We start from the raw sequence: 27,057 nt of genomic DNA on the forward strand, positions 1-27,057 counted from the left end.
TATTTAATATGATAAAGAGAAAGGTGATAATAATAAAAACATACTTATAAAAAAGGAACATTATTCTTTTTCGATAAAGAATTCCGTAAGAATCGGACGGAGATATCAATATATTTCCCAAAATAGAAGTGGTATTTTTGATGGTTTTACCAAAATCACTTCCCTATATATATATATATATATATATATAGTAAATTCAAAAACCGGGCCAGCAAATGTAAAATTTGTACTCCGCAACTTATATCTTCTTGAGTTCTTATTCTTTCGCGATAGTTTTAATACACTCTAGGACATCTGTTAAAGAGCTGCAGCATACTATGCTAGTATAGATATATATATAGTATTAATAAAAAGTTATATGAAAAAAAGTGGAAATTTTCAGTGGCCCGGTTTTTTAGGTAAAGGTATCTTTTTTATTTTTCATTAATAAGATACCCTTTCTTCAAAATGCATTTATGCATTCTGCTTTGCATGGATTCAATTAGATTCTTGCACATCTCCTCTGGGATACTATCCCACTCATTCTGGAAACGGGACCACAATTCCCTCATTGAGCCGGCTGGCTCTTCATATTGGTAGAGTTTACCCTTTGTGTACGCCCAAAGGTTTTCGATGGGATTAAGGTCAGGCGAAAACGGTGGGAAATCAATGACCTCAATCCCCTCTGCCTTCAACCACTTTCTGGTATTGGCTGCAGTGTGTGACCGGGCGTTATCATGCAAAAACATGATATCGGACTTGATGAGATTCTGCTTCTTCAAGTTCTTCAGTAAGCCCTGCTCCAAAACTGTTACGTATTTTGGGCTTGTCATGGTTTCATTGATCTTGAGAAGCTCTCCGTGACCTCTGGACGAAAAGCATCCCCAAACCATAACGTGTCCTCCAGCACGAACAGGGGAAGTCTTACCCTTATATTTTTTAATTGCCGACTTCTTCAACCTACCTCCATCTCTTTCCATCCGAGCCAAAGCGATTCACCTTACATTCGTCTGAGAAGACAACACACTTCCAGTCCTCCACGGTGAAGTTGATATAGTTCCTTGCGAACTCCATACGCTGCTTGCGGATAGCGGGGTTTGTTTTTACCTTCGGAGGTGGTTCCAAGGTACAGATGAACCCAGATGCTTTTAGCAAGGTGCGGATTGCTGGAGCCTTGACAGCAAAACCTTTACCACATAGCCGTCTCTCTGCCTCTGTTGTTGTCATAAATTCCTCATTTAGGAATGCATAGATGATACGGTGGGCGAGCCTTTCATCGATTTGGGCAGATCTACCCCCAGGAACTGAAGTGGAGATGTTCAATTTTCTTCGATATCTCTTGACAGAAGTCTGCGAAACACCAACAATCTTTGCTACCTCGGCTGTAGACTTTCCATGTCTAAGTTCAACTTCAATTGAGAGTATTTTGTCGCGTGAGATGGGAGACATTTTTGTTTTAAAGTTGAGCAAAGGAACAAGGAAAACTCTGAAAAATTCAATATAATATATCTATTTTGTTTGCATGATTGTGATGTAATGACAAGACACACTCCGTATAAAAATTATCATAAAGCAGTTCTGCATTGAAAGTAAAGAAATAATGCTTTACTCTATTTTTTGGCCCATACCTAAAAAACCGGGCCACTGAAAATTTCCACTTTTTTTCATATAACTTTTTATTAATACTATATATATATCTATACTAGCATAGTATGCTGTAGCTCTTTAACAGATGTCCTAGAGTGTATTAAAACTATCGCGAAAGAATAAGAACTCAAGAAGATATAAGTTGCGGAGTACAAATTTTACATTTGCTGGCCCGGTTTTTGAATTTACTATATATATATATATGAGTTGAATTGTTGGTTTCAATTTATTGTTTACTATTTTAATGTTATCATTGAATCAAAACTTATCTATTATACTATACAATGGATTTCGATAGCCAATATTTGTGGTATTTTAATAGAATGTCTTTTACAGTGAAAAAATAGTGGAAAGCGAATAGAAAAGTCAAGTACGTTGATAAAAATGCAAGCCTAGAAAGTCATCTTGCCAATACATTAAAAAGAAACCAGAAAAACCACGTTAAATAAAAGAAAAATGAAGAAGGGGTCCAGTTATTTCATTAAACATATATTTAAACAAAACGTGTGTCCATTGGTCTAAAAACAATTATGGGAAGGTTCCTTAGATTTCAAGCTTAAGCACTACATTAAGACTGCGCTCAATCCCGAACCCCGGTTTGCGGAATTCTTTTTCTTTCTTTTTTCTCTGTTTTACCTTTTAGATATAAGAGTATTGTCCCTATACTATGTAAAATTATACATCCTTGTAATGGTTTAGAGAAGTATAAATATAAAAAATCTGAATTAGCTGCTTATTCATACTTGCATTAACCCGAAATATTAAACAAATACCTATTTCACATAAAAAAAATACAATGTATTTAATAGCAAAGAAGTCGTATATATATATATATATACCAACCCACTTCATTATACTAGCTATTTGCCCAATTTCTTGATATTATTTTCTGCTGAATTTTGACAGAAATCAATATAAATGTGTTTAAAAATAATATTCGGGTGTTTGAAATAAATAAATGAATATTATTCATTTCGGATATGTTATATGAAAATTAAATAATAATAATAATCGCAAGTTCAATAATGGACCAATGTATTTAATTTATTTTAGAGGTGTTATATCTACGAAAGACTTGTAGGCTCCCATTTTGGAGTATTCTGCTGATAATATTACTCTGCACTATATCTTGTTCATGTCGTGGGAGTTGTGATAATAAGATATTTAAGAAAAGAGAACTTCGTTTTCGCTCTTCAATTCGGTAATACGGAAATAGCAGGAAGTTGACCATTTGTAATTAAGGTAAAAAGGTGATTATTGAGGACTTAGCTAGAGCTAGTACCAATTTGACCCACATTATCTGTCGTATTATCTACAATAATCTATCATAGCCAAAAAAAAAGAAATGAATAAAATTCGGCACCAAAAGAGTCAATCTAATTTTATTTCTTTCTAAATATACCTTTTCTGTTTTATCATCTGTTCCTTTAATATCATATTGCTCTTTCTCTAAAAGACACAATTTTATCAATTCAGTATATGGGTTTCTAAAGATCTAAGTATTACTTGTGATATATCACCCACTCACCGATATCTAGACTATGCGATGGGAGGGGTATATTCAATCCTTTTGATGCTGTCAGCTCTAATTGTTTCCATCGCATTTCTCTCAGTTCATCTAGTTCTTCCTTTCTACAACAAGACACACATGAGTTGCATATTACTTAGCTGATATCCCTCACAATCAATCTATTTTTCATTATCTTACCTTTTCTCTTCTTCTTTGAAAACTTGTGTACACTGATCAAACAATATTGGGTCGGAATCCATGAACATCTTTAGAGCATTGTATACTTGACCATGAATTGTTCTAAAGTAGTGGTAGTAATAAAGCATACATAAGTATCTCCCACACATCACTACACACCGCATCTTTATCCTTTTTTATCAAAGCACCTGTTCCAATGAGATTTTGAGTTCTTATAAAGAGGAGGGAACATAATTGGCATAATTGTTTCGATATTGTCATTAATCAAGTTCACTATATATTCGTTATTCCAGTAGTACAGAGCCCGCTCTGCAACCTATACCCATCATTTTTATGTTAATAAAAAAGAAAGACCTTCAATAGTTATCAAATAAACATTGTCAAGAGCATTACCTGAAAATGAGGACTGGAGACACAAAGGGCTAATCTCTGGAAGAGGGGGACAGCAAATTTTGTAAACTCTACTCCCTCTGTCACATCCAAAACTTCCTCCATTTCATTAAGGTACATTCCTTCCTTTGCACTGTTAACCTTAGGCCAATAACGTAATAGACTGTAAACGACCTTTTAATGGAAAATTTAATATACATGTATACACGCACAGGTACATTCATCTAATTCTCGCTCTCTTTCTCTTTTTGTCTTTATATTTATTTGGATAAATGTACTTACTTCTGGAGTGAGCGTTGGATCCTTTTCTAAAAACTGTACTACGCAATATGCCAGCTGGGGGTGGTACATTCCCAGAGAAGAAGGTTTATGAAGAGGAATAAGGACTCTCTTCAAAAATGTCTTGTGTTCTTCTTTTAAAGGAAGTGCAAATCCATTGATAATACTATATAATTATATATATATATATTCGATATTAACACATATACATACACAAATATACATATCCATCTATATACAAACTCATCGAGCACCTATTACCTTCCCAAAATTTCTAGTAATTCAGCAATGCCATTGAACTGTTCTGTTTCGTATACAAACTGAAAAAAAATATTGTTGATAGATCGTCGAATAAATGCTCTGAGATTAAGAAATTTTCCATAAAGCCGATGCAAGGTTGTCTTTAGAAAATCGCGCTCACGGGGATCTTCACTGTCGAACAATTCAAGTAACTACATAATATACATATTTTGTATCAAAAGGATTTTGCTTCGTTTCTTTATATATATATATACATCTTGCATTTTTTTCTTACCTGAAGAATGAATTTCTGATCAATGTGCTTTTTGGCCACATGTATATTAAAGTCGGGTGATTCTACAAAGCGTAAAAAGAACTCATACACAAGTTGTAGATGAGGCCATGCTGTCTCAAATACGGGTTCATCTTCTTCAGGATCATAAGCCACACCGCCAACAGCTGCCTGAGGAGAGATGGTTCTAAACAGATTTACAGAAAACTAAATGGCATTTGAATAGTAATAGTAATAATAATAATAAAAACAGGTAACGAAATAAAGGTAGGTAAGAATGTGATGATCAGTACATTACCCCAGTAATATTAGCTCCATGTAAATATAGTTCTTACCATACGAATAGCATCAGGGTAAATTTGATCTACAATTGCGTTTCTTGTAGTTGCGACGTATTCCAGCATTTCCTGTAATGCCTGTCGTTTAATTTCTTTACCCTTTAGGTCTGAAGATGCATCATTAAAGTCAAATAACACTTGGCACTGAGCTAATTTTCGAATAAACAATTCATGTCTCTGTGTAGGTGGGACCTCTATAAGTACACAAGGAGAAAAGTACAGCAATAGATATCTGTCATCAATAACCCACCCTTTTTTATTAGCGTACACAGCAATGCTTTTTTTTACCATTAAAGTGAGGGTATTTCTCTAGTTCAACTTGTTCGTGGACATTGAAGCGAGAAGAACGCTGCCGCCGAGGGGTTTTTCCTAGAGGGATAGTATCCTTGGGAGTGGTTTGAAGTCTGTTCATACCCTTAGCCATTCCACCCCCAGAGGCAGGCGACCTAGGTGCTGATTGAGGCAATACTCCCTAAAAGGAGGATACATTAGGCATCAGGCAATGTTTTGGTTTATTTTGGTGCTGCTGATGCTGACGATGCTGATTGTAGATCGTTATTATCATTTTATGCTTACATTCACAAGAAATTCCGGTAAACCTGTTTCTATGGCGGGAGGAAGAGGATATTGTTGGTGTGATGAGGGTGATTGTTGCTGCTGTTGTTTCTGTTGAGCGAGTTGCTGCTGCTGCTGCTGTTGTTGTTGTTGTTGCTGTTGCTGTTGCTGTTGCTGTTGCTGTTGCTGTTGTTGTTGCTGCATAGGAGTGAGTACAGCTGATCTAGTTTTTGGAGATTGTGGAGCACTTTGGTTTGATTGAATCGATTGCTGCTGGCGTTGTTTTTGGGTTTTTGAGTCACTGGAGTGAGATGACTTGCTCCTAGTAAGCTGTCATAAAGAGAATATATTAGTATATATTATTATCCCATATATTAAAAGGGGAGAAGGCGGGAGAGAAAGATTGTGAATATTGTTAGTTATGTGAATGATTTACACACATATTAATATAGTAATATGTGTCTGTGGATAGTGCGTGTTCGTGTACTTACAGCGTCTTTAAGTCCTTTTATCATTTTACCGAGAATTGAACAAGAAAGCCCAGGATAGTCGGATAAGCGTCTGTTTGTGTGAGGGTTTACGAGAAAAAGAAGGCTTTTAAAATAAAATACACCGTCCGTTTTTCAATAGACTCGGTAGTATAAAATAAGAGGGAAAAGGGAGAGAGAAAGAGAAAGAGAGGGAGAGGGCGCCTTCTTTTTTGTTGGAATCGAGAACCCAATTTTACACATCACTTTGTAGGTACACCTCACGTGATTGTTTTCATGTCTTATAAGATACCAAGCATGAAAAGACTGTCAGTAGGTGATCTAATAGGAGATATATGACCATCAAAAGACATCGTATCATACAGAAAAGGAGCGCTATATAAAGGAGAAAGATTCCCTCACAATTTCATAAGATAGACGAGCGTAATTGGTAGTTTATGTGTGTATCATTTATTAAGCTGTATATAATTATTTACTTGAAATATAGTGCTTTTCGAATACAAAGATAGACCAAACTAGAAATGAGAGGAAAGATCGGTGGTAGTTTACTTATAAGTACACAAGTTATATTGGTGCCACCCACTCTATTTGTCTTCATATGCGTTGTCTAGACTGTAACAACCATAGGCGCGTTTAAAATGATTATTATAATTTTTTATAAAAAATATATTGGAGTTGCAACACTATTCCTTTTTATATATATATTTAGATGTCATTATTTACCAAAGGCTTATTGACATATTTTGCGAACAAGACACTTTTTCTTTATACACAAAGAGCCAAGAGAAGAATCATCAACGGCGAAATAATATCCTATCCACACCACACATGTAGTTTGATTTTCCCCCTTACTTACCATTGCATACAAGACATAAAATAACCTATTAGTACCGTACTGTTTATTTATACACTGTGTCTTTACCAACCATTCACTTAATTTCTTTTTCATACATCAGTAAATATATTTTCAGAAACATTCTCCAATCAAATCCACAAAATTGAATTGTATTTTCACTTACACACATAAAAACCAGTCTGCGAATTTAATTGGACAAATTATCTAAAGGTATAACTAGAATAAGAGAATTTCTTACGTAGAGTATTTAATTTATTCTACAACGCTAATATTGGCGTGCTCTTGATGGGTATATATTTCTTGAATTTTCCAATACACAGTTTTTTTTAAGTAAAACAATAACTTTAGTGTACAATCTTTCTACGACTTGTTCTGTCAAGGATTTTCTCACTCTTTCGCGCATGACGTCTTGAACAATCAGCTAGATATTAAATATTTATAAGTGCCATGAAAATGTGTCGTAGCAGAATAAGGTGTGATATACTTGGTTTATAGCAGACAAGGTTCATTGATAGTTCGTATTCTTTTTCTTTCAGCTGGGCAAAAAACCTCGGAATTGATACTATAGCTGTATTTCACCTTTTTCTACTCTGGTGTCAATTTTACCTCCAATATTTGACGGTGTAATGGCTTCTCAAATCTCTGGACTCTTGGTTATGATACCTTAATATTCTGTCCTCTCGGTTTTTTACTCATACTTTTAGAAGACAAACTCAATTATTTGTCTTGGCCTTTATCATGTTTTCGATATTCAGGATTGTTTTGAGGTCCAAACTTGGTGTTAAGTTCATTTGAATCTTCCTCAAGCTCTTGCAACATTTCATAGCTTGTTATTATTATTATTGAATGTTTCTCATTTTCATGTCACTGGTCAAGGCTTTTTGTTGTTGTTAATACAATATATTTACCTCTAATATAAACGACTGAAGTCAAACTCTACCATAATTGACTTGGGCAGTTTCCTAGCTTGCCAAACCTTTGAGATTCTGTAGTAAATAGAGGATAACATTAGCAGAAACATCTATACAGCTGAAAGAAAGAAAAAACAATCGGTTAGGAAATTTAGTATACAGTATCCTCATCACAGATATTTTTTCCTTTTTCTTTCTCTATATAATATCACAATATCGAATATAATTCTATTTTAAAATAGCTTATATTATTTCAGATGGTCTAAATGTTATTACTTTATTCTAGCTATATTTTTAGATAACTTGTCCAATTAAATTCGCAGACTGGTTTTTATGTGTGTACGTAAAAATACAATTCAATTTTGTGGATTTGATTGGAGAATGTTTCTGAAAATATATTTACTGATGTGTGAAAAAGAAATGAACAATTTATGAGTTATTAAAGCAATGCACCTTGATAAGAGTTCCAATTTATTAAACTGGCACCAAAATGTAAAAGAAAACCAGTCGTTCCGAACGCACATATATTTATATATAGTTTTTTTTTGGTACGACGTGGCGTGGCTTGATGCATGAGTATCATTATATCAGTAAATATGGAAACCAAATTCCTTTGTCTCTAAAAAGGAAAAGGTAAAATTAAACTGCGGTTTGAGATTCTTTTACTTCCAAGAGATAGTACTCAAATATATAAACATTAACAAAACCTGGCGTCGTTTTTCATATTAACTGAGTGTAATAAGTTGTATTCCAGAATGAAGCTTCTTTAGGAAAAAGTCATTACGCTTGTGAACGTCGTACTTTCTAGTTTAAATGGCTGTGTAGTGTAAATGGTATTTATTAAAAAAATAGTCTTCGTTAATATTTCTATGGATGAAAAATAAACAAGCGAGTAAAAGAAACAAGGGTGCAAGAAACACGTAGTTCAAGGCACAAATAACTGTTTGAACAATAATAATAAAAAATAAAGTGTCCTCAACTTCTATTTTCACTTGTGTTCCGTAGTAACCGTGTAACATCTCAGCTGCGCCATCTTCCTTATTCCCCTTTTTTTGACTCCTCCAGCGATGTACAAGCCGCAGTCAATTTTCTTCTACTCAAGCTTGAGTTACAGTATCGTGGCACTGCATACAAAATCCTCAATACTTTCATCTAAAGCCGTTTATCAATTTACGTAATACAAAACAATCCTATTAAGCATATTCATTTGCCACCGATAGTATAAAAGCTCTTCTTTTCCTTTTAATTCACTTCTTTTCCAATCTATTCTTCCAAACCAACAACTCCAAAAGCTCGCCTACACAAATGTCTTCATCCGCTATAGCCAAACGGTCCCTTAACATGCACCAACTTAAGTGCGTGTTTGACAAAATCCTCACACTTCTCGAAAGAATATCCGAAGAAACCTTCTGGGAAGGTCTTATAGGCCAACGTCTTGCAAACCTCGGCAAACGTTACTTTGGAAACGACTTTGTAATGCTCAGCATCATATTCTATATCACACGTAAGAACTTAATATATAATATACATATATACACGTCTGCAAAACTACATGATATCTTACTTCAAACCATTCAAAAATCCATTAGCAATTCTTCGCACACGATGGGATGAGCTGGTAGAACGTCTGCTCAGAAATAGAAATGACCCAAAATACGTATCGGTTGAAATACGACCCTCAGACAATATCTATTCTGCCATATCATATTTCATCAACCGGAATACAAAGTCAGTCCCTGGCTTGAAAGAGGCAGTGGCCGGATATGAGCCTGAAGAAGTTCACACCTCCGATACTCCTGTTGTGAAATCACTGCCAAAGGTTGGCTTCTATCCTTGTAAGTCAACACACACACATATATATATATATTATTTGCTAACTAACTTTATAATATAGTGGTTAATACTTCTGCTGAGATTGAGTACAAGGGTCATATATTGTACGTCGCTCGACGAACAGATGATGATAACAATACGAGCCACCATAGATCAAGAACCGAATATCTGTCAATTTCGTAAGTTTACTTTGCATATTGTTTGCCTGCGAATTATGTGTCTCATTTAGCTTGTATAGTATGGAAGATGAAGACTTGAATTTATTGAAGCAGTTTATGCAAGAATGGGCTGATCAATACAATGAGCAAGATGGTGATAATGTAAGTAGACATATTTGTTTTTCTTAGTAGAAAAAAAAGGTGTATTGTGCATATATTAACCTATAAATTTGCACAAATATGTAGGTGACAATATACAAGTACAATGGCTACTCTTGGGAATGTATGAAAACAGTTGAACCCCGTGGATTTGAGACAGTGAACCTGAAGCCTGGACTGAAGGAAAAGATAATCAATGACATGGAAATATTCCGTCATCGTCGCAAATGGTATAAGACCAGAGGTATTCCATACCGTCGTGGTTACCTTTTGTATGGCCCTCCTGGTACCGGAAAGACCTCTCTTATCCAAGCGCTTGCTGTAAGTGTAGATGTTTATAGTTTACTCTGCCCAAACAGATATTGATGAAATCATTTTCTTTATAGAGCAAATTGAGTATGAATGTGGCTGTGGTCAGTTTACTGGAAGTACATGGTGATAGCGAGTTCACCGATATGCTGGCTGACGCACCGTCAAACTCGTTACTGGTTATTGAAGATCTCGACCATTATATCAGCAGCGCAGAAACTGGTCGAGTGACTATGTCTGGTATGCTCAATGCACTTGATGGCATCCAAGGTCAAGAAGGAGCGAGTAAGTTGTTGTGATCTTTTAATCTTTGTAAGCATTGAGCCAAATCTGATATTGTAATATTTTCAATAGTGATCTTTATGACGTGCAATGACTTTAATAAGATCCAGCCCGCATTACTGCGACCAGGTCGAATGGATGTCAAATTGAAGCTTGATTATGCAGTGCGTGAACAGATTGTGGATATGTTCTGGCGCTTCTTTGGCCATGATTACGATACATTTGATATGATTGTTGGCAAAAGAAGAGACTATTTGGCCGGAATCTGTAACACGTTCGCCGATTGTGTTCCAGTTGATGAAGTTACAACTGCTGAGCTCCAGAGTTACTTTATCACCCTTATTATGGAAAATAGCTCCGATGAGAATCCGGATGGAATCTTTGATCTCCTTATTGAAGGTGTTCCCGAGTTCCTTTCCAAGATCAAGATTGACCGCGAGCAAGCAGCAGAACATGCCAGACTCAAGCTTAACTCATCTGCCTCCACAGTGGTTGAGGATGAGGAGTCTGAAACAACAGAGGCACCCGAAACAATAGAGGCACCCGAAACAACAGAGACAAATGATGAAAAAGCAGAAACAAAAAAAGATGTAAAAGAAACTAAGAAGGAAGACGAAAAAGTGACCGAGAAGGAAGACGAAATGGTGGCCAAGAAGGAAGAAAATATTATGCCTACAAAAAAGATTGAATCAATAATTGATGACGTCGTTAAAGAAGTAGAGGCAGTTAAGATAGCGTAAAATATTTGTATAATTTGATAATTTGTTTGTTTTCCTTTTGTAATTTTTTTTTAAATAAAACCCTATAGAATTTGTATTTTTTTTTTTAATTTTTTTTAATTCTTATTTTTGTACACTTCTTTAACGTTAATTGAGAAGAAGTATTTAATGTTTTTTTTATGTTCATTTGATTATCTCTTTTTCCTTACATGCACATATATGTGTATATATGTACTGTATAAAGACTGTATGTTTTATATATGTATAATGTAAATATGATTATTTGAGTGCACGTTGTAGCAATAACGGGGTGGTCTCCCTTTTTTGGTATCGAAATTCAGTAATGAGAGGACGGGTCGGGCTCCCCCCTTTCTCTCTCTCTCTCTCTCTCTCTCTCTCTCTCTCTCTCGCTCACTTCCTCAGCCTGTGCCTGTGCCTGTGCCTGTGCTTGTGCCTGTGTCTGTGTGCGTTTGCTTTTGAAGCCCTTTTTTTTTTTTAAAAAAAAACACTCTTCTCCTCACCAAAAGTAGAAGAAGAAGAAGAAGCCTCACCCCCCTTTTTTTCAACCAAAAAAAAAGGTCCAAAAAATCTGTCCCTTTTCTGCACCTTTACCATCTACTAATTCTGTACTTTACAAAATTGCTGACAAAAGCGATTCATTCATCCGCTCCTTAATCTCTCTTTCTCTCTCTCTCTCTCTCTCTCTCTCTCTCTCTCTCTCTCTCTCTCTCTCTTTCATCTTATATAATATAATATATAATATAATAATATATATATATATATATACATATAATATAATATAATACAAGTACACGTACATATAGATATATTGTACACACACATATATAATATATGTTGTCTGCTCAAGATCATGGTAGGACCTACGGTTCATCTCATACCAGCTACGACCCAAAAAACGATTATCCCCAAAGACACTCCACCGATAACTCTTTAGAGCATAATGAGGGAGAGACGAGTGATGACACCAAGACAACCAATGACACTGGATACACTCGCTTCCAACAGATCCATAATGCAGAGGAACGGCACCGAGATGCTGCTGGACATTCCGCTCAATACCAACAACAACAAAGTCCACGCGTTAGTGGTTTCGTTATACGACAAGAATCCCCTCGCCTCTCATCTATAGACTCATTTCATGACACCTTTCCTCGACGAATCGCCAGACGACCATCGAATGACTCACTGCGGTCCAACATGTCAACCACGAGTTCGATCTTCAGCACTGCAAGTCGAATCAGTAAATTACCCAACGTGGTTAAATCCTCGTTAGTATCCGTAAAGGATTTTGTTATCAAATCAGGTAGTCAACGGGCGAGGCACAAAGACGCTCGTCATATCCAGGCCCGTCTCGAGCCAACAGTTCCAACATCTTTATATCACCCTACAGACCGCGAATCGTTTTCTACGCGACTACGCCGACGAACACCTAGTGCAATGAATCTTGCCGGAATGTTCTCTCGCACGCCCGAAGACGATATGTTGGATGTAGACCGGTCGCTGGGCGACTTGAGTCTAAACGCCTCCACGAGCTATTCGGTACTTGAACTCAAAGATGGTCGCGCAAACACGAGTTTAGTGAATACGAGACAATCCAGAACAACAAACACATTCTCAAAACGGAGGAACAGCATGGCATCGGATCCAGCAGTACGGTTACTTAAAAAAGAAGAAACAAGCCCATCTAGGCGAGTGTCTGTGATTAATGAAGAAAAGGGAGAACCGCATACTCTCGGATTTAGTGATGAGATCGTTAGGATAATGGAGCAGGACGGTGCCGGTCTTGATCCAGTAGTTGGCAGCAGCAGCAGCCAATCGAGTGCTGTGGGGAAACTATTGTTTGGCGAGGAAATTGAAAACATGGCCTTTTTTGACCAGGAGTTGGGAGAGGGCTCGGCATCATCTAGTATGATTTCATTCGGCAATCTTGACCTTGTAGACCAGTATTCCTCAGATACAAAGAGTGACCACATCGTTACCTCCAAACCATCTCTCCAAGACATTGTCTGGAGTCGACAACGTGCAAAGTCATGTCAAGATAAAGTACCGTCCTTACGTCAACTTGCCCAGGGACAGTACCCTCCACCTTGTTCCTCAAATACTACCACACTCACCCACGAAACCGCAAACACAAACGCAAACGCAACCTTATCATTAACATCAACCTTTACTTCAACTACAGCACATACCTCAACTTCATCATCAACCTCATCATCAACTTCAACCTCAACCTCAACTTCAACCACACCAATACCAACATCAGCATTAACACTATCATCCACGAATAACAATAACCCTGAGATTGTCGAAGCTATTCCCAGTCGGCCCAGAATCGATTTCTTTAACCCGACCCTACTTGTTGCCACCACTCTAACTACACTTCATAGTAAACTCATTCATGCATGCGATCGGACACTTGCATCAGTTGTACTCGCACCTGTACCCTCGGCTGGTTCCAGGGTTTCCGTAATCTTCCCCGATGAAGCACTTCAGTCTATCGCAGTCGATTTACGCAAGATGTCTGACATGGTAGAGTGGGATCAATACGGACCTCTCTCTCGCAAAAGTGTATCTTCATTCTTTACCGTACTTGATTCCCAACTAGCCGATGGTCGTGCACTCAGCTCGACAGCGAGTACGGAACACCTTAAAGTCCGAGACCGACTTAAAAAAGAAGCCGAAATTAACCAGGCGGTAACCAAGACTGTGAAGGAAATCGTTTCGTCAATGAAGCAGATGGTGAATCAGTGTATTTGTCAATACCACAAGATATTCGAAAAGGCTATGGTGATTCCCTGCAAGGGTTACAAGATCGAAGGCAGTAATAGGTTTGGTATTGAACCTGTTGTTATGGAGACACCATACCAGGACTATGACCAATCAGAAGTCGAACACATGGATTGGGATGTGTGTTGGTTCCGATCACACTTTGTTGGGACCGACTATTCTACCTTTTGTGGTTACATGGAGGATGGCGAGCCTGTACTCATCACAGCCGTGTGTGACACACAGAAAGACTCAGAAGGTGCAGACGAAACTGGCACACCACAGCGACAATATCGAGTGATAATCAGAACTAAGCAGGTACAAAAGAGAGAATCTGTATGAGTTTTCCTTGTTTGATTAGATTTATATAAAAATAAATAAATTGTGATTTAGAGTCCCGACACCAGGAAGATCTTGCCAGATTCGTTTTTGCTTAATGCACCTTTGGATGCCGGCATCCTGGAGACTCAGGGTGAAACTATGATCCATGACACTACATGGAAAGGTGTAATCGAGATGTCTTTTGACGTGCCTTTCAATCGACTGGGTAAAATTGATGCTGGTGTCATGCAGTCGAGTGGAATCGAAGAGGAAGTTTTGAAACTTGATGAAAATTCAGTAAGAGCACCAATTCTTACAGAGATACATGTATATGTATTTTTTTTCTTTGTTCTTTTAAGCTCATTTTTTTTTGAATGTATATATATATATTTCTATTCTAGATTCACAAACGATATAAATTTGGTGTGTTATATGTCAAGGAAGGTCAGACGAAAGAAGAGGATTGGTTTTCAAATCAGCACGATTCCGACAAATTCGATCGTTTCCTTCATATTATCGGACAACGGGTAGAATTGCAGGGATACACAGGGTGGGCAGCTGGACTGGATACAAAGAGTAAGTCTGTGCACTCAATAGTTTGTGAGAATACAAGAGAACAAGACGAAAAGAAAATAAAGCAATAAGAAGGGGAGCCTCCTTGACGAACCTATATACACTTTTTTCCACCCCTTTTTTTTAATTCTTCAATTTAGGCGGTGACTCTGGTGAACATACTTACACGGACGTTTGGAATGACAACGTCCTGGCTTACCACGTGTCAACGCTTATACCCTCAAAACCTGGCGATAAACAGCAAATTCAACGAAAGAGACATATTGGGAATGGTAAGATCAATAGAATGCAAGGGGGGGGGGGGGGGGGGGGGGAGAGAAAATAGTGTTAATTTGGCTGATAAGAATATTTGTACTAATGATATATATATATATAAAAGATATTGTGTGTATTGTTTTTGCAGAAGGACGACAGCCATTTAACCCTGCAGCGATCAAGTCACAGTTTTTGCATGCATTTATTGTCGTGCACGAAGAAGAGTGGAATGGCAAGATTGGTTGGAGGTATGCAAGGGGTAAAAAAAAAAGAAGAAGTGAAAGAGAGCGAGGAAAGGGAGTTTGGATCAAAGCGTAAATAGAGAAACAAGGGGTAATAAATACATACATACATACATATGTATGTATATGTATATATAGATTAACAAACTAATACTTCAATTATATATATATATATTTATTATAAATGAACTTTAGAGTGGAAGTGGCTACTGTGGAAGACGTACCAGATTTTGGACCTAAATTACCTGATGGCGGGTTCTTCTTTGAGCAGTCAGATCTGCGATCCTTTATATTGGCAAAATGTAAGCCGGGGTGATGATGATTGTAAATTGGGATTTATTTGATGGTAATTAACCCATAAATTTCTGACAAGTGATTAATGCCGAATATGCCGCCCTGAAATCACCAAAGTTTGCACAGCCAATGGCCCGTGCACGCGAAGGTATCCTTTCCGGTATTGTGGAACGGGGATGCAAAGTGTCTTATGAACCCAAGATGACAACTACTGGAAAGCACAACAAGTCCCCCTCGACAGCATCTGACAAAAGTTCGCGTAGTTCCAAGAGTCTAAAGGAGACGTTTGATCTGACGCCAGCACCATCTCGATCTAGCATGATCAAGGATTTTTCAGAGGGAATAGCCGGTTTGGGCCGACGACGTAGTACACAGGAGCTGGCAGAGACGAAGCCAAAACAACAAAAGCCAAAGACGCGCAAGACAAAGGGCCTCAAGACAGAAGGTTAGAAAATATGATATGCTATAAGATGATATAATAAAACGATAAGCCGTACTAAGTTTAATGTAGTGATGTCTTCGAAGCGGAGTCGTTCAGAGCTGGACCTCATTCATGTACCTCCACAACCAAGTACTTCTGCAAATCTAAATACTAGCGCAAATTTAAGTACTTCTCGATCTAGTGGTGCCGTAGTGCAGTCGTCTTTAAGCAAAAAAGAAGGTAAATTGGACTGAGATTGATTGGATCGAGTATTTATAAAGCACAATAAAATAAACCAATTCGTTTCTGATGGTTTAGAGCGCGGAATTAAACTCAGGGTAGAAAACCTCCTTACTACTACGTTTTCGAACCTTGGTGTTCGTCGAACTCCTGTTGCAACCGAGGACAATCCGACTTCCTGAAATGCAATTTTTATTTTTCTTAATATTTATTTTCCCATACCCCCTTTATACACCACCCCTTCAATTTCACATTTACCTTTACCTTTACCTCCATATTTACCTTTACCTTTACCTTTGTCTTTGCCTTTACCTTTACCTTTACCTTCATATTTCGTTTTATCTCACAATTTTTTTTTTAATTTTTTTTTAGAAAACAGTTTTTTGTTTGTTTAATGAATTTCACCCTTTTCCTTTCAAACATCTTTCATTTCTCATTTCTTAATATTTATAGTGTCTATTTTCTCTTTACATTTTCATAATTTATATACGTATATATCTACACATTTACATATATATATATATATATACAAATAAAATACATACATAAGTACGTATATAGATATATACGTGTGTGTGCGTGTGTGCGTGTGTGCGTGTGTGCGTGTGTGCGTGTGTGCGTGTGTGTGCGTGCGTGTGCGTGTGCGTGTATGTGTACATGTATAAATGTATATGTATGTGTACATGTATAAATGTATATGTATATGTATATGTATATATATGTATATTCTGATAATGACTTGCAAGTTATCAATCAATCAATCAATCAATCAATTATCCAATCAATTACTCAATTACCCAATCGATTGCCAAGTAAATATAATTATACATGTATAAAATAAATAAATAAATAAATATACGGTATAGCTCGGTTAATTGAGATAGTGATAATAATTATATATATATATATATATTCATATATACATACATAGATACATAAACGCACAGACAGGAAATATATCTATATATATATATATATATAAAGAAAGAAAAAATGATGCACATACCTCAGCACTCAGAAGCATTTCTAATCATCTTTTTTGGACATTAATCTACAAATAAGAAAGGCATTGGATTACTGGTTTGCATTCACCAACATCTTTTACATTATACATTTAATAGGCACAATACACCACCCCTTGTTTTCTTGAAGCCAATAAAAGAAAAAGAGAGTTTTCTGATATGCTATGATACGAAATGAAATGAAATGATATATCGATTCAATATGTGTATAGTGATATGTATACTTCTTGGAAATAAATAAATCAGAGTATTTGTTGTGTGTTTAATGTTGCTATTGGAAAGAGAATATAGGAAATATGTAAGTGAGTATGCAAATAGATGCGCATAACAAAAGGCTTGATGAATAAGGGGATATGATATGATAAATATATATATATATATATATATATAACAATAGGTCACCCTGTATTTCATATATATACATAGTATTTTTTTTCTTTTTCTTTTTCTTTTCCAATAGTTCCCTTTTATCATGCCGTATGAATTAATAAAGTAAATAAAGAGGATCATTCTTTCGGGTAGATCCGTACTCTTCTTATACGTATATATATCTTATACTTGCTTGTTTGGTTCCTTTACCTGCTTGTAGTCACCACAAAGAAAAAAAAATTCCGCTTACAAAAAGACTATATCTTTACCGCCCAATTTCATACTAAAAATTGAGTTCGATTTCTCATATTCCCTCTTGCTTTACCCCTATATTTCTTTATTCTATTCCATTATATTTTATTTCATTTTATTTTGTTTTATTTTATACAACCTTTTCATTCCAAAACAAAAAAAATAATCCAAAAAAAAATATCTCTTCTTCTTCTTCTTTTTTTTTTTTTAAAAAAAAGTCTTCAACACTCGATCTATGAATTCCCAACTACAGCATCTCACTAACGGTCAAATCCTACAAGACTATCACAACCAAGAACCAAACTACTATGCCTTCCTCAAGCAGAACCCATCTCTCAAACATAACCCAACCGCCACTGCTGCTGCAATAGCCACAGTAGCAGCAGCTGTAGCAACAGCAGCCTCAAATACATCCAAACCAACTAGGGTTATCCAGTCTGACCTTCCATTTTATTATTCTCATCATTCAACAGCACCTGTTCTCAATGATCAAGAACAATACCCGTCTTTTAAGGAATTTGATAATATCGTCCAAGAGTATCTCCAGAATCTCTCCTCCAAAAAGCGTGACAAGGCTCTTGTCGATCAGCATCGATACTCACTCATTCTCCAGGTACTCAAGGATCCAAGAAACACAGCCATATCCACTGCCCAATTCAGATTCTGGGTTAAAAAGATGTTCCAGCTCGCCCCCACAAATTCCATGGATGTAGTTTGTCATGACAACAAACCCGTTGCTATGCGTGAACAGATCTACAGTATCCTAGTACGTGCACACCGTGAAGCCCATCACGGAGGCAGAGATAAGACATCAGCCCTGGTAAGCTTCTCGTGTAACTCTCCTTTTTTTTCTTAAAAAAATGCTTGAATAATCACTGACACTTTGCCATTCAAGGTCCGAAGACGCTACTCATGGATCCCCAAGGAGCTCATCGCCCGTTTTGTCAGACAGTGTCCTTTTTGCATTTCGAGACGCAATGGATGCACCAGCCCAACAATGAATGGAGTGCCAAAGTCACCACAAACTCAGATCGATCAGACATCCTCCCCTGCACTACCCTGCCTATCCTCAATAGACACAAAACCATCGATCAACACAAGTATGGACTATTCAGTGGACACAAAACCATTTGAGGACGTGTCATGTTCTGAGCCACTGTGGCAACACGACCCAGCCTATTATTACCAACCACCACCACCAGCCACCGCCCACCCAAATCCCAGAATGTACTTGTCTATGGCTGCTTCTGTGGCCACAACTGCTGCTGCCGCTGCCGTAGCATCTTCCTCTACATACATCGGAGGTCCCCCTACTCCATCTTCTCCATTTGATGCCTCATTCTATTACTCACAGCAACAGAATAACCATAACCATCACAACCATAATCATAATCATCATCACAATCATCATAACCATAATAATAGTAATAGTGGAATGGAGTTCTTGTCATCATCATTTGGCGGTAACTATTACCTTAATGATTCCCAGGCAGAGCCATATTCAATTCTAGACCGGCGATCAAGCCATAATGCATCGGATATTAGCTACACTGACCCAATGGACGACTATCCCTCTTCATCTGAATCCTCATGCTCTTCACTCGTTATTATACCCGGCTCTTCAAACGATCACCAAACACTCACCCAGCTCACCCAGCACCAGCAAATCCAGGCTCTTTCTGTACTGTCTTATGCATCCTCCCCACCATCATCTGAGCCGTCCCTTAGTGCCTCTCCACAGAATTTGTCTAGCGATCAAACCACTCACCGCATCAAGGGCGAGGAGCTAAATCGAATTGATACACGACAAGCATCCCTCCTGGCAAACCCCCCTGTAGGTGTACAGACAAGCCAATCAGGTTACAATAACGGCACGTTGTTCTTGGCTTCTGCAAATTCAACGTTTTATTCACCGCCTTCTCCAGAATGCTCAGAGTCGTCTTCTCCCCCCACTTCTCCCACAGACGGCCCTTCACCCCCTCCTTCTGCCTATTCGTTTGTACCCCTCTCACACCCATCAATAGGAAACGGAAACACACTCCAGAACCAAATGGATCTGTTGTCTCACCATAGACTCATATAAAAACCCCCTAAAAAAAAAAGCAAAAAAAAAACATACCCACAAAAAAAAAGAATATTGATTTCATGTTCACTACATCTCTATTATTTCTTTCTACCTTTTTACCTTTCTTCTTTTCAGCTTCTTTTATACTACTATACATAACATATACATATACATATAAACCCACACCCATATATAGATATATATATTAGTTACTTTCAAACGTTGCATATTGTCAGCACTGGTTCTGACTATGTAAACCCAATTCTTATTCTTATTTCTGATTTTTAAGTGATTTTATTATATAGTTGTCCCTGCATTTATAGTTTACCTTTGATGTTTTTCTTTTTTCTTTCTTTCTTTATTTATATATATCCATATATGTATATATTCCTATACACCCTTTTATTTTATTTTATTATTCTTATGTCTATTTTCTTCTTCTTTTTATATTTATCTACTTATTTACTTATTTACTTATCTATATATCTATATAGTCTTAAAAAAACTCTGATCGTTAACCAATAATATTAATACTAGTTCCCTTTCTTTTTATATAAATGTAAAGAAGGAACATCTATTTTATACATACTTGTGCATGTATTTCTACCGGCCTTATCTTTACCCAAGCATATTTTTTTTATGTGTGTATATTAAATAAATAAATAAATAAATAAATAAATAAATAAATAAAAACAAAAATTGGTTATGAGAAATGTAGGAAATCTGTCAAGTAGGTCGAGGGATTAACAAATAAATAAATAAATAAATAAAGAATCTTAAATGCTTTAGATAAACCTAATTAACCTGTCAATTGAAATAAAGGTTTATCTATTATTTTTGGTGTTTTCTCTTGTAATAATGGTGTCAAATCTCACGAATATCATAACTGCTCTTTTACACATATTTATGTTATACACTGCATTTGTGAAATATAGATTTTCTTGATTTCATACTCAATAGTTCTAACCTGTCTACAAACAAATATGGAATTCTATGTTGGATATATTTAAAAGAAGCTCTAATAGATACATTATCATACATTCAATAACCTAAAATTGAACAGTAAATCTTTGTATGTTTCAACAGTCTCAAATCCATCTTTATATTTTAATTACTTAAATTTGTGGCTTGAATATCTGAAAATAATATCAAGAAACATATTTACAATCAAGTTTTGTTGTCATGGTTACTGCTGTTGTCTACCTTTTTTTTTTAAAAAAAAATTAAATTAAATTAAATAAGGCCAATAATTTACTATTTTAAATTCCCAAAAAATATAAATAAAATGCATGTAAAGCTAAAGCTCCTTTAAATCAATTATTGTACTATTTTTGTTTTATTAAGCTTTTTTGGATGCACTATCCTAAAGCAAGTTGATTAAATATGTATTATTCTATGTAGATCCGATAGCATCTTCAGGATCTGAGGGGGGTGTTGGTGGTATCAAAGAGTCTGTGTCCATTGAATCTTCAGCCTCTACTGGTTTAGTCGATTCTATTGGCTCTACTGCCTTTACTGGCTCTACTGGCTTAACTGGCTCTACTGGTTCAGTGCCTTGAACTACATTTTTTGCTCTGTTTTTGTGGTCCCTGGCTTGCTGGCGGTCTCGTTCGATTGATTCCAACAGTTCGGGGATCTTTTCGATAATATATTCGTATCCATTGTTCTCTTCGTATCCATCCATGTTCATGATAAAGAAGTTCTGGAGTTCGGCAGGTGTGACCTTTTCATCAGGAATCATGTCCACAAACTTAACTACCACCTTGTCCAGCTTGTCCGAACGGATCTTCTTTTCTTTTTCACTCATATCGGCATCAATATCCAGATCCATAAAGCGCCAGAACATGTCTTCGATTTGCTTCTTATTAGCATAGCCTAGTTCCATCTTCATATCAATTCGGCCAGGTCGCAACAAGGCAGGTTGAAGAGCCTCGATACTGTTACAAGTCATAAAAACCATTGATCCTTCTTGAGCAGTTACACCGTCAAGGGCATTCAATAATCCACTCATAGTAATCTTTCCTTTTCCACCCGAGTCAGGAGCAGAACTGTCACCATCAGAAACGTCCGAAATATGACAGTGGTCAATATCTTCTATCACTAGGATACTATTACGAGGAGTCTCTGAAACAAGATAGCTGAAACTGTCGTCAGTCAAGGAACCCGAAAGACTGATGATAGCAACGTTCATGTTGATTTTACTCTATATATACGTAAAAAATAAATCAAAAAATAAATAAATAAATAAGCCAAATGATATATTGGCGTGAATTTTATATATGCCAACAAAGTATGCAATGACTTACAGCAATTGACTGAACAAAAGAAGTCTTTCCAGTACCAGGAGGTCCATAAAGAAGATATCCACGACGGTATGGAATACCACGCTGAGAATACCATTTCTCACGACGACGGAACCGTTGAATGTCTGAATCAAAGAAGAAGAAGAAAACAATTGCTAAGCAAAAATCCTGGACCACAAATATACTTTTGACTTGATGGTTTACTTACCAGCCAAGAGAACCTCTTTCTGGCCTGGTTTCAAGATAACAGAATCAAAAGATCGAAGCTCTTTTGAACCAACCTGTCTCCATTCTTCACCCTCATAACGTGTGTGAACGCACTTGTAAATCAAGAGCTGCATTTATAAAATATAATAAAAAAAAGTTAATAAAAATATTTAAGTAATTGTCATCTTTTTATTTACCTTGCCATGCTTCTTTTCATGGTGAAGAGTTACCCATTCCTGAAGAAACTGACGGAGTAGCTTAATGTTTGAGCTGCGCATACTACAATACACATTGCATTTAAGTTTAATAGGCAGCCCTTTTACCCCAATAATCTTTATATTTATATATGTATACTTACGTGACATGAACTACAGGTGTCTGACTAACCATGTTCAAGAGATCCCCGAGATTGTTTCCATAGTGATGAGCGTATTTCGATTTACTGATATCTTTTCGGAATGACACCCAGAATTTATATCCTTTGTACCAAATAACCTGTTCTGTATCAACCACTTATTTTTTTTTGTAAAGGGAATAAAACAAAATAAAAGTTTAATGCCAGTTTTACACATTATAATCATTCTTTTTTTTAGATCAGTCCCGAAAGAGAAATTGGCTTACATGGATAGAGATCAATTTTTGGAGGAGGAGAGGGACCCTGGAGCTCGATATTCTCCTCTTCTGGTTTATCGCGTGCTTCCATGGACCGAAGGTGCTTAATTTCTTTGGCCTTTGTTGCAACGTATTCTTGAATTCCCTCAAAAATGTCCTCGCTATCTTTGACTTGCAGAGTAACATAAAATCGTTCCCTGAACCAGACCGTGCACACCAACAAGAGGTTGTTAAAATAGACACCAATAATGGCTAATATATTGAAAGGTTGTTAGTATCTCAATATCTACTGATAGATACTGGTACTTACGGGCCATGTAGACAATGATACCCAGAAACACAACATCACTTCCAAAGTAGCGCTTGAGAATCTTGAGAAGACGTTCACCAAGTAAGTTGACCCAGAAGGATTCTTCAGAGATAGTCTCGAGAAGCAAGAAAGCTTTATCCACCAAGGGACTGTCGATAATCGCAGGGATAGAGACCGTGGAATTGACACTGCTACTCATATTTGAGAAAGTAGAATAAAGAAAGTGTATGATAAAAAAAAACAGTAACAAAAAAAACCTTTATTTATATACTTTCTTTTCTTTCTTTTTTTTTAAAATAAATATGGGGGTTACACCAGAATAAGCCGTTTTGAGGAATTTCCTAATACATACTGCGCGATGGTAACCGCAGCACATATAAATGCTGTTTTGAGGTCGTGTCATCATCCCGAGCAAGCAAATATGAGTACAGTTCAAGTACAATGATAGGAATCAGCGCTATAACCAAGCAAAAAATATCTTCTTTAAAAATGTAAATAATAGAGAATAGCAACCTTTATTTTATTATATTATTTTTTAAAAAAGAAGGCAACTTCTATAGAGCATACTATAGGTATTAAAGAACTGAACATTATTCCGGAACCGCAGTAGAATGCTTTCAAAGCTTTAATATTTATCCTAGATAAAGCCACCCAGTGAAAATGAAGAGAATTTAAGTGTGATTGTGTTACAGTCTACGCGCAGCAACCATGGCGTTCACATTGACTGAGATTATTATTTTTTAAATCTCAACCACCAAAAGAAAAGAGGATTCACTTGTACCTGTTTTCTTGGAAATCCTCAACAAGTTTATATAGTGCATTTCTTAAATAAAACAACCGAGGATGGGGAGGGGAAATAAACAATTAAAGAGGTGCTTATATTTTGTTTCAAAAATAATCGTACTAAATATTTCATACAAATAAGCAGTCTATTCGTGAAAATACTTTTACTGATATAAGAAGAAACATCTATTAATATAATACTTTATGCCATGTTTATTTAAATTCAAAGTACTTTTTTATACTTGGTGTGAGCAGACTGAAAAGCTCAAATGGCTCTGACCAGCCATTCTTCTCTTAGTACTAGCTGGGTCGAGAAGAAGATCATACTTTTGATGGAAGAGGTGGGTCACAGGGTGCAAAGCCCGGAAGATCCCATAGTAAAAGATTTTTACCTGATGAAACATAGTATTAGGTTTTTAATTTTATCTAATATGCATTTGAATTAATTTTGATTTTTTTTTTAAACTTTTCAGTCTGTCCACACATAGTATAAATCGACAAATAGATTTTACTTTTCTCCAACCCAAAAAATCTACAGGTTTGACTGTATAAGCATTTTGAGTACATATAAAACAAATAGCATTTTTGCGTGCACCACCTATACATTCCAACAGCTTCTATTTGTTCTTCTACGCAATAGATTTAACGATAGCAGAGTATATGAGATCGAATAACCTAATACCTTACAATAGCACTCTTACATATAACAAGTCTTGATTTTTGTCATACTTTCCAAAATTTCCATAAATCATCAAGAGAAATATGTATGCTAAAAAAGGTAAGCTACAAACAAATCAAGACCAGATTCAATATACTCGGAAGTTTATATTCCGCTCGCTTTCTCTCTTTTTTTCTTTCTCAATCATACTCGCCACACTTTGCTCCTTTTTTGACAGTGTGACTCGCTTAATAGCCCACAAAGCCACAAACTATGGACTTTACATTATCGTTGAGCTGTTTTTTTACGAGACTTTTGAACAAAAAAAAAAAGACCCAATTAAGAACACATTCCTTTAAGCATGGCCGATTCCACAAAACAACCTCCTGTTACGGCTGTCTCGGCAGAAACATCTGAGGATGATATTGTTGATCAATTTCCTCACATTCAGGCCATGCAGTTTGTACTTATCCATATGCCTAGTGGTAATGTAAAGATGGTCCTCATGAGACCCGACAGGTAAGAAAATAGACATTTGATGCCACAATTCTAATTTACTCATTCAAAATAACCTTTGCTTTCTCACAAATATATATAAATATATCAGTACCGTAACACTCGGAAAGTTTGGCTCCTTCCAGTGCAATAACCTAATTGGACAACCTTTTGGTTTATCATACGAAATCTATGACAGGGAAGGTAACATCCGCCCTGTACCGAATTGGGCACTTAGCTCAGTTGGTAAGTAAAGTTTGGCCAGAAAACAATTAGGTATATATATATATATAAACTGACACAAAAACGATATAAACATCAGAGGAGACTGCAGCAAACAATCAGAACATCGTCGACGATACTTCTGTCCAACTTTTATCCCAAGAAGAAGTCGAACGGTTAAAAGAAGAAGGCATGAAGGGCAACATGGATGCTGCAGAAATTATTCGCAAAATGATCGAATCTCATACCGAATTTGACAAAAAGACCGAGTTTTCAAAAGCAAAATACATCCAGCGCAAGATGATGAAGTTCCTCAAGGTCTTCACACCTGTTCGACCCACCCTTTATTCTATAACACAATACTTCTTTAACAAGAATCCCGAAAAGATCAGACATCTCCGCATCGACACTCTGTCTCAATTGCTCAACCATGCCAACGTACGCGCCAATGGCAAGATCCTGGTAGTGGATGATACCCAGGGTTTAATTATCTCTGCTGTAGCTGAGCGGTTGGGAGGCTATGGTACTTTAGTTGGTTTGCATGATGGAAAGGATTCGAATTATGATGTCCTGCGTTACATGAATTTTTCGAAACACATCATGGATACTGTTCATACTGTACCATTTTCAATGGTCGATTCTGAAAAGGGCTATGGTACGTAGACATCATCCGAAGAGAGTAAGCATGGTATTGATAGGAGCTAGGATAGATGAGGTCGAGAAAAGAACAGAAGAAGAAATATCAGAAATGACAGAAGAGGCTTTGCGCTCTTACGAAAGAAAGACAAGGATGTATGCTGTTCGGTCAAAAGCTCTCCAGTTACTGGTGGAGGGTGAGTTTGATGGGTAAGTTTATGGATACACACACATATATATATATATAAGATTGTTGTTGTTTTGTTGACTAAATTTTATTATAGTCTTATTATATCTTCTTGTTATAAACCCGAGACTGTGATCAAGAAGCTGTCAAAATACATCCTTGGATCAAGGCCTGTTGTTGTTTATAGTTTTCACAAGGAGATGTTGCTCGATGCTGCTTATATGATGCGTAAATCTGGAGAGTTTATCCAGTCAGATATCACTGAGAGCAGTCTTCGAGAATACCAGGTCTTGCCCGGTCGCACTCACCCACACATGATGACAAATGGCGGTGGCGGTTACCTCTTAACTGGTTTACGTGTAATTGATTGTACATTTGACCATTCGATGGTCGTTAGAGGAGAGGGTTCTAGCCGAAGGGGCAAGATCAGAAAGATGGCCACACCTCGTTAAATATTTAAACCTTTTTTCTTAAAAAACCTTTATTTCTATAATATACATCTCTATATTCATATGTATATAAAAGTGAAAATCAACTTGTATAGAGACTTCTTTACATTTTACAACATATAAACTCCACTGCCATGTGCAATACAGCCCGTTTACTGCTTCTATCATGCAATATCCCAGAACCAACATCATATTTCAATAGGAGACATTG

General features: G+C 36.6%; 6 protein-coding genes across 6 annotated transcripts; 4 read left to right on the top strand and 2 right to left on the bottom strand.

Moving 5' to 3' along the window:
* Positions 1-3,330: 3,330 nt before the first annotated feature.
* PHYBLDRAFT_105809 (hypothetical protein) lies at positions 3,331-5,285 on the bottom strand (the record flags this gene model as incomplete). Its single annotated transcript, XM_018427922.1, has 8 exons — positions 3,331-3,436; positions 3,523-3,650; positions 3,728-3,898; positions 4,007-4,169; positions 4,265-4,455; positions 4,539-4,742; positions 4,871-5,067; positions 5,162-5,285. 8 exons carry the CDS (start codon positions 5,283-5,285, stop codon positions 3,331-3,333), a joined length of 1,284 nt encoding a protein of 427 aa, XP_018297888.1.
* Positions 5,286-10,055: 4,770 nt separating this feature from the next.
* On the top strand, positions 10,056-10,759 carry PHYBLDRAFT_101207 (hypothetical protein; the record flags this gene model as incomplete). Its single annotated transcript, XM_018427627.1, has 3 exons — positions 10,056-10,154; positions 10,220-10,427; positions 10,497-10,759. Coding segments are annotated over 3 exons (570 nt in total), but the record flags the coding sequence as incomplete, so codon positions are not given.
* A 1,236-nt stretch (positions 10,760-11,995) lies between these two features.
* PHYBLDRAFT_162905 (hypothetical protein) lies at positions 11,996-16,458 on the top strand (the record flags this gene model as incomplete). Its single annotated transcript, XM_018434706.1, has 9 exons — positions 11,996-14,248; positions 14,324-14,548; positions 14,653-14,827; positions 14,965-15,096; positions 15,204-15,327; positions 15,517-15,623; positions 15,695-16,060; positions 16,127-16,276; positions 16,355-16,458. 9 exons carry the CDS (start codon positions 11,996-11,998, stop codon positions 16,456-16,458), a joined length of 3,636 nt encoding a protein of 1,211 aa, XP_018298296.1.
* A 1,105-nt stretch (positions 16,459-17,563) lies between these two features.
* Positions 17,564-20,002, top strand: PHYBLDRAFT_58897 (hypothetical protein; the record flags this gene model as incomplete). Its single annotated transcript, XM_018440403.1, has 3 exons — positions 17,564-17,600; positions 18,138-18,739; positions 18,815-20,002. 3 exons carry the CDS (start codon positions 17,564-17,566, stop codon positions 20,000-20,002), a joined length of 1,827 nt encoding a protein of 608 aa, XP_018297890.1.
* Positions 20,003-21,377: 1,375 nt separating this feature from the next.
* PHYBLDRAFT_139866 (hypothetical protein) lies at positions 21,378-23,615 on the bottom strand (the record flags this gene model as incomplete). Its single annotated transcript, XM_018430294.1, has 7 exons — positions 21,378-22,187; positions 22,291-22,412; positions 22,496-22,622; positions 22,692-22,773; positions 22,853-23,006; positions 23,116-23,358; positions 23,417-23,615. The coding sequence occupies 7 exons, from the start codon at positions 23,613-23,615 to the stop codon at positions 21,378-21,380; spliced, it is 1,737 nt and encodes a 578-aa protein (XP_018297891.1).
* A 1,847-nt stretch (positions 23,616-25,462) lies between these two features.
* On the top strand, positions 25,463-26,792 carry PHYBLDRAFT_99099 (hypothetical protein; the record flags this gene model as incomplete). Its single annotated transcript, XM_018444083.1, has 4 exons — positions 25,463-25,594; positions 25,677-26,229; positions 26,309-26,420; positions 26,495-26,792. Coding segments are annotated over 4 exons (1,095 nt in total), but the record flags the coding sequence as incomplete, so codon positions are not given.
* Between the last annotated feature and the right edge of the window lie 265 nt (positions 26,793-27,057).

This window comes from Phycomyces blakesleeanus (assembly GCF_001638985.1).
Source record: "Phycomyces blakesleeanus NRRL 1555(-) unplaced genomic scaffold PHYBLscaffold_2, whole genome shotgun sequence".
Taxonomy (NCBI): Eukaryota; Fungi; Mucoromycota; class Mucoromycetes; order Mucorales; family Phycomycetaceae; genus Phycomyces; species Phycomyces blakesleeanus.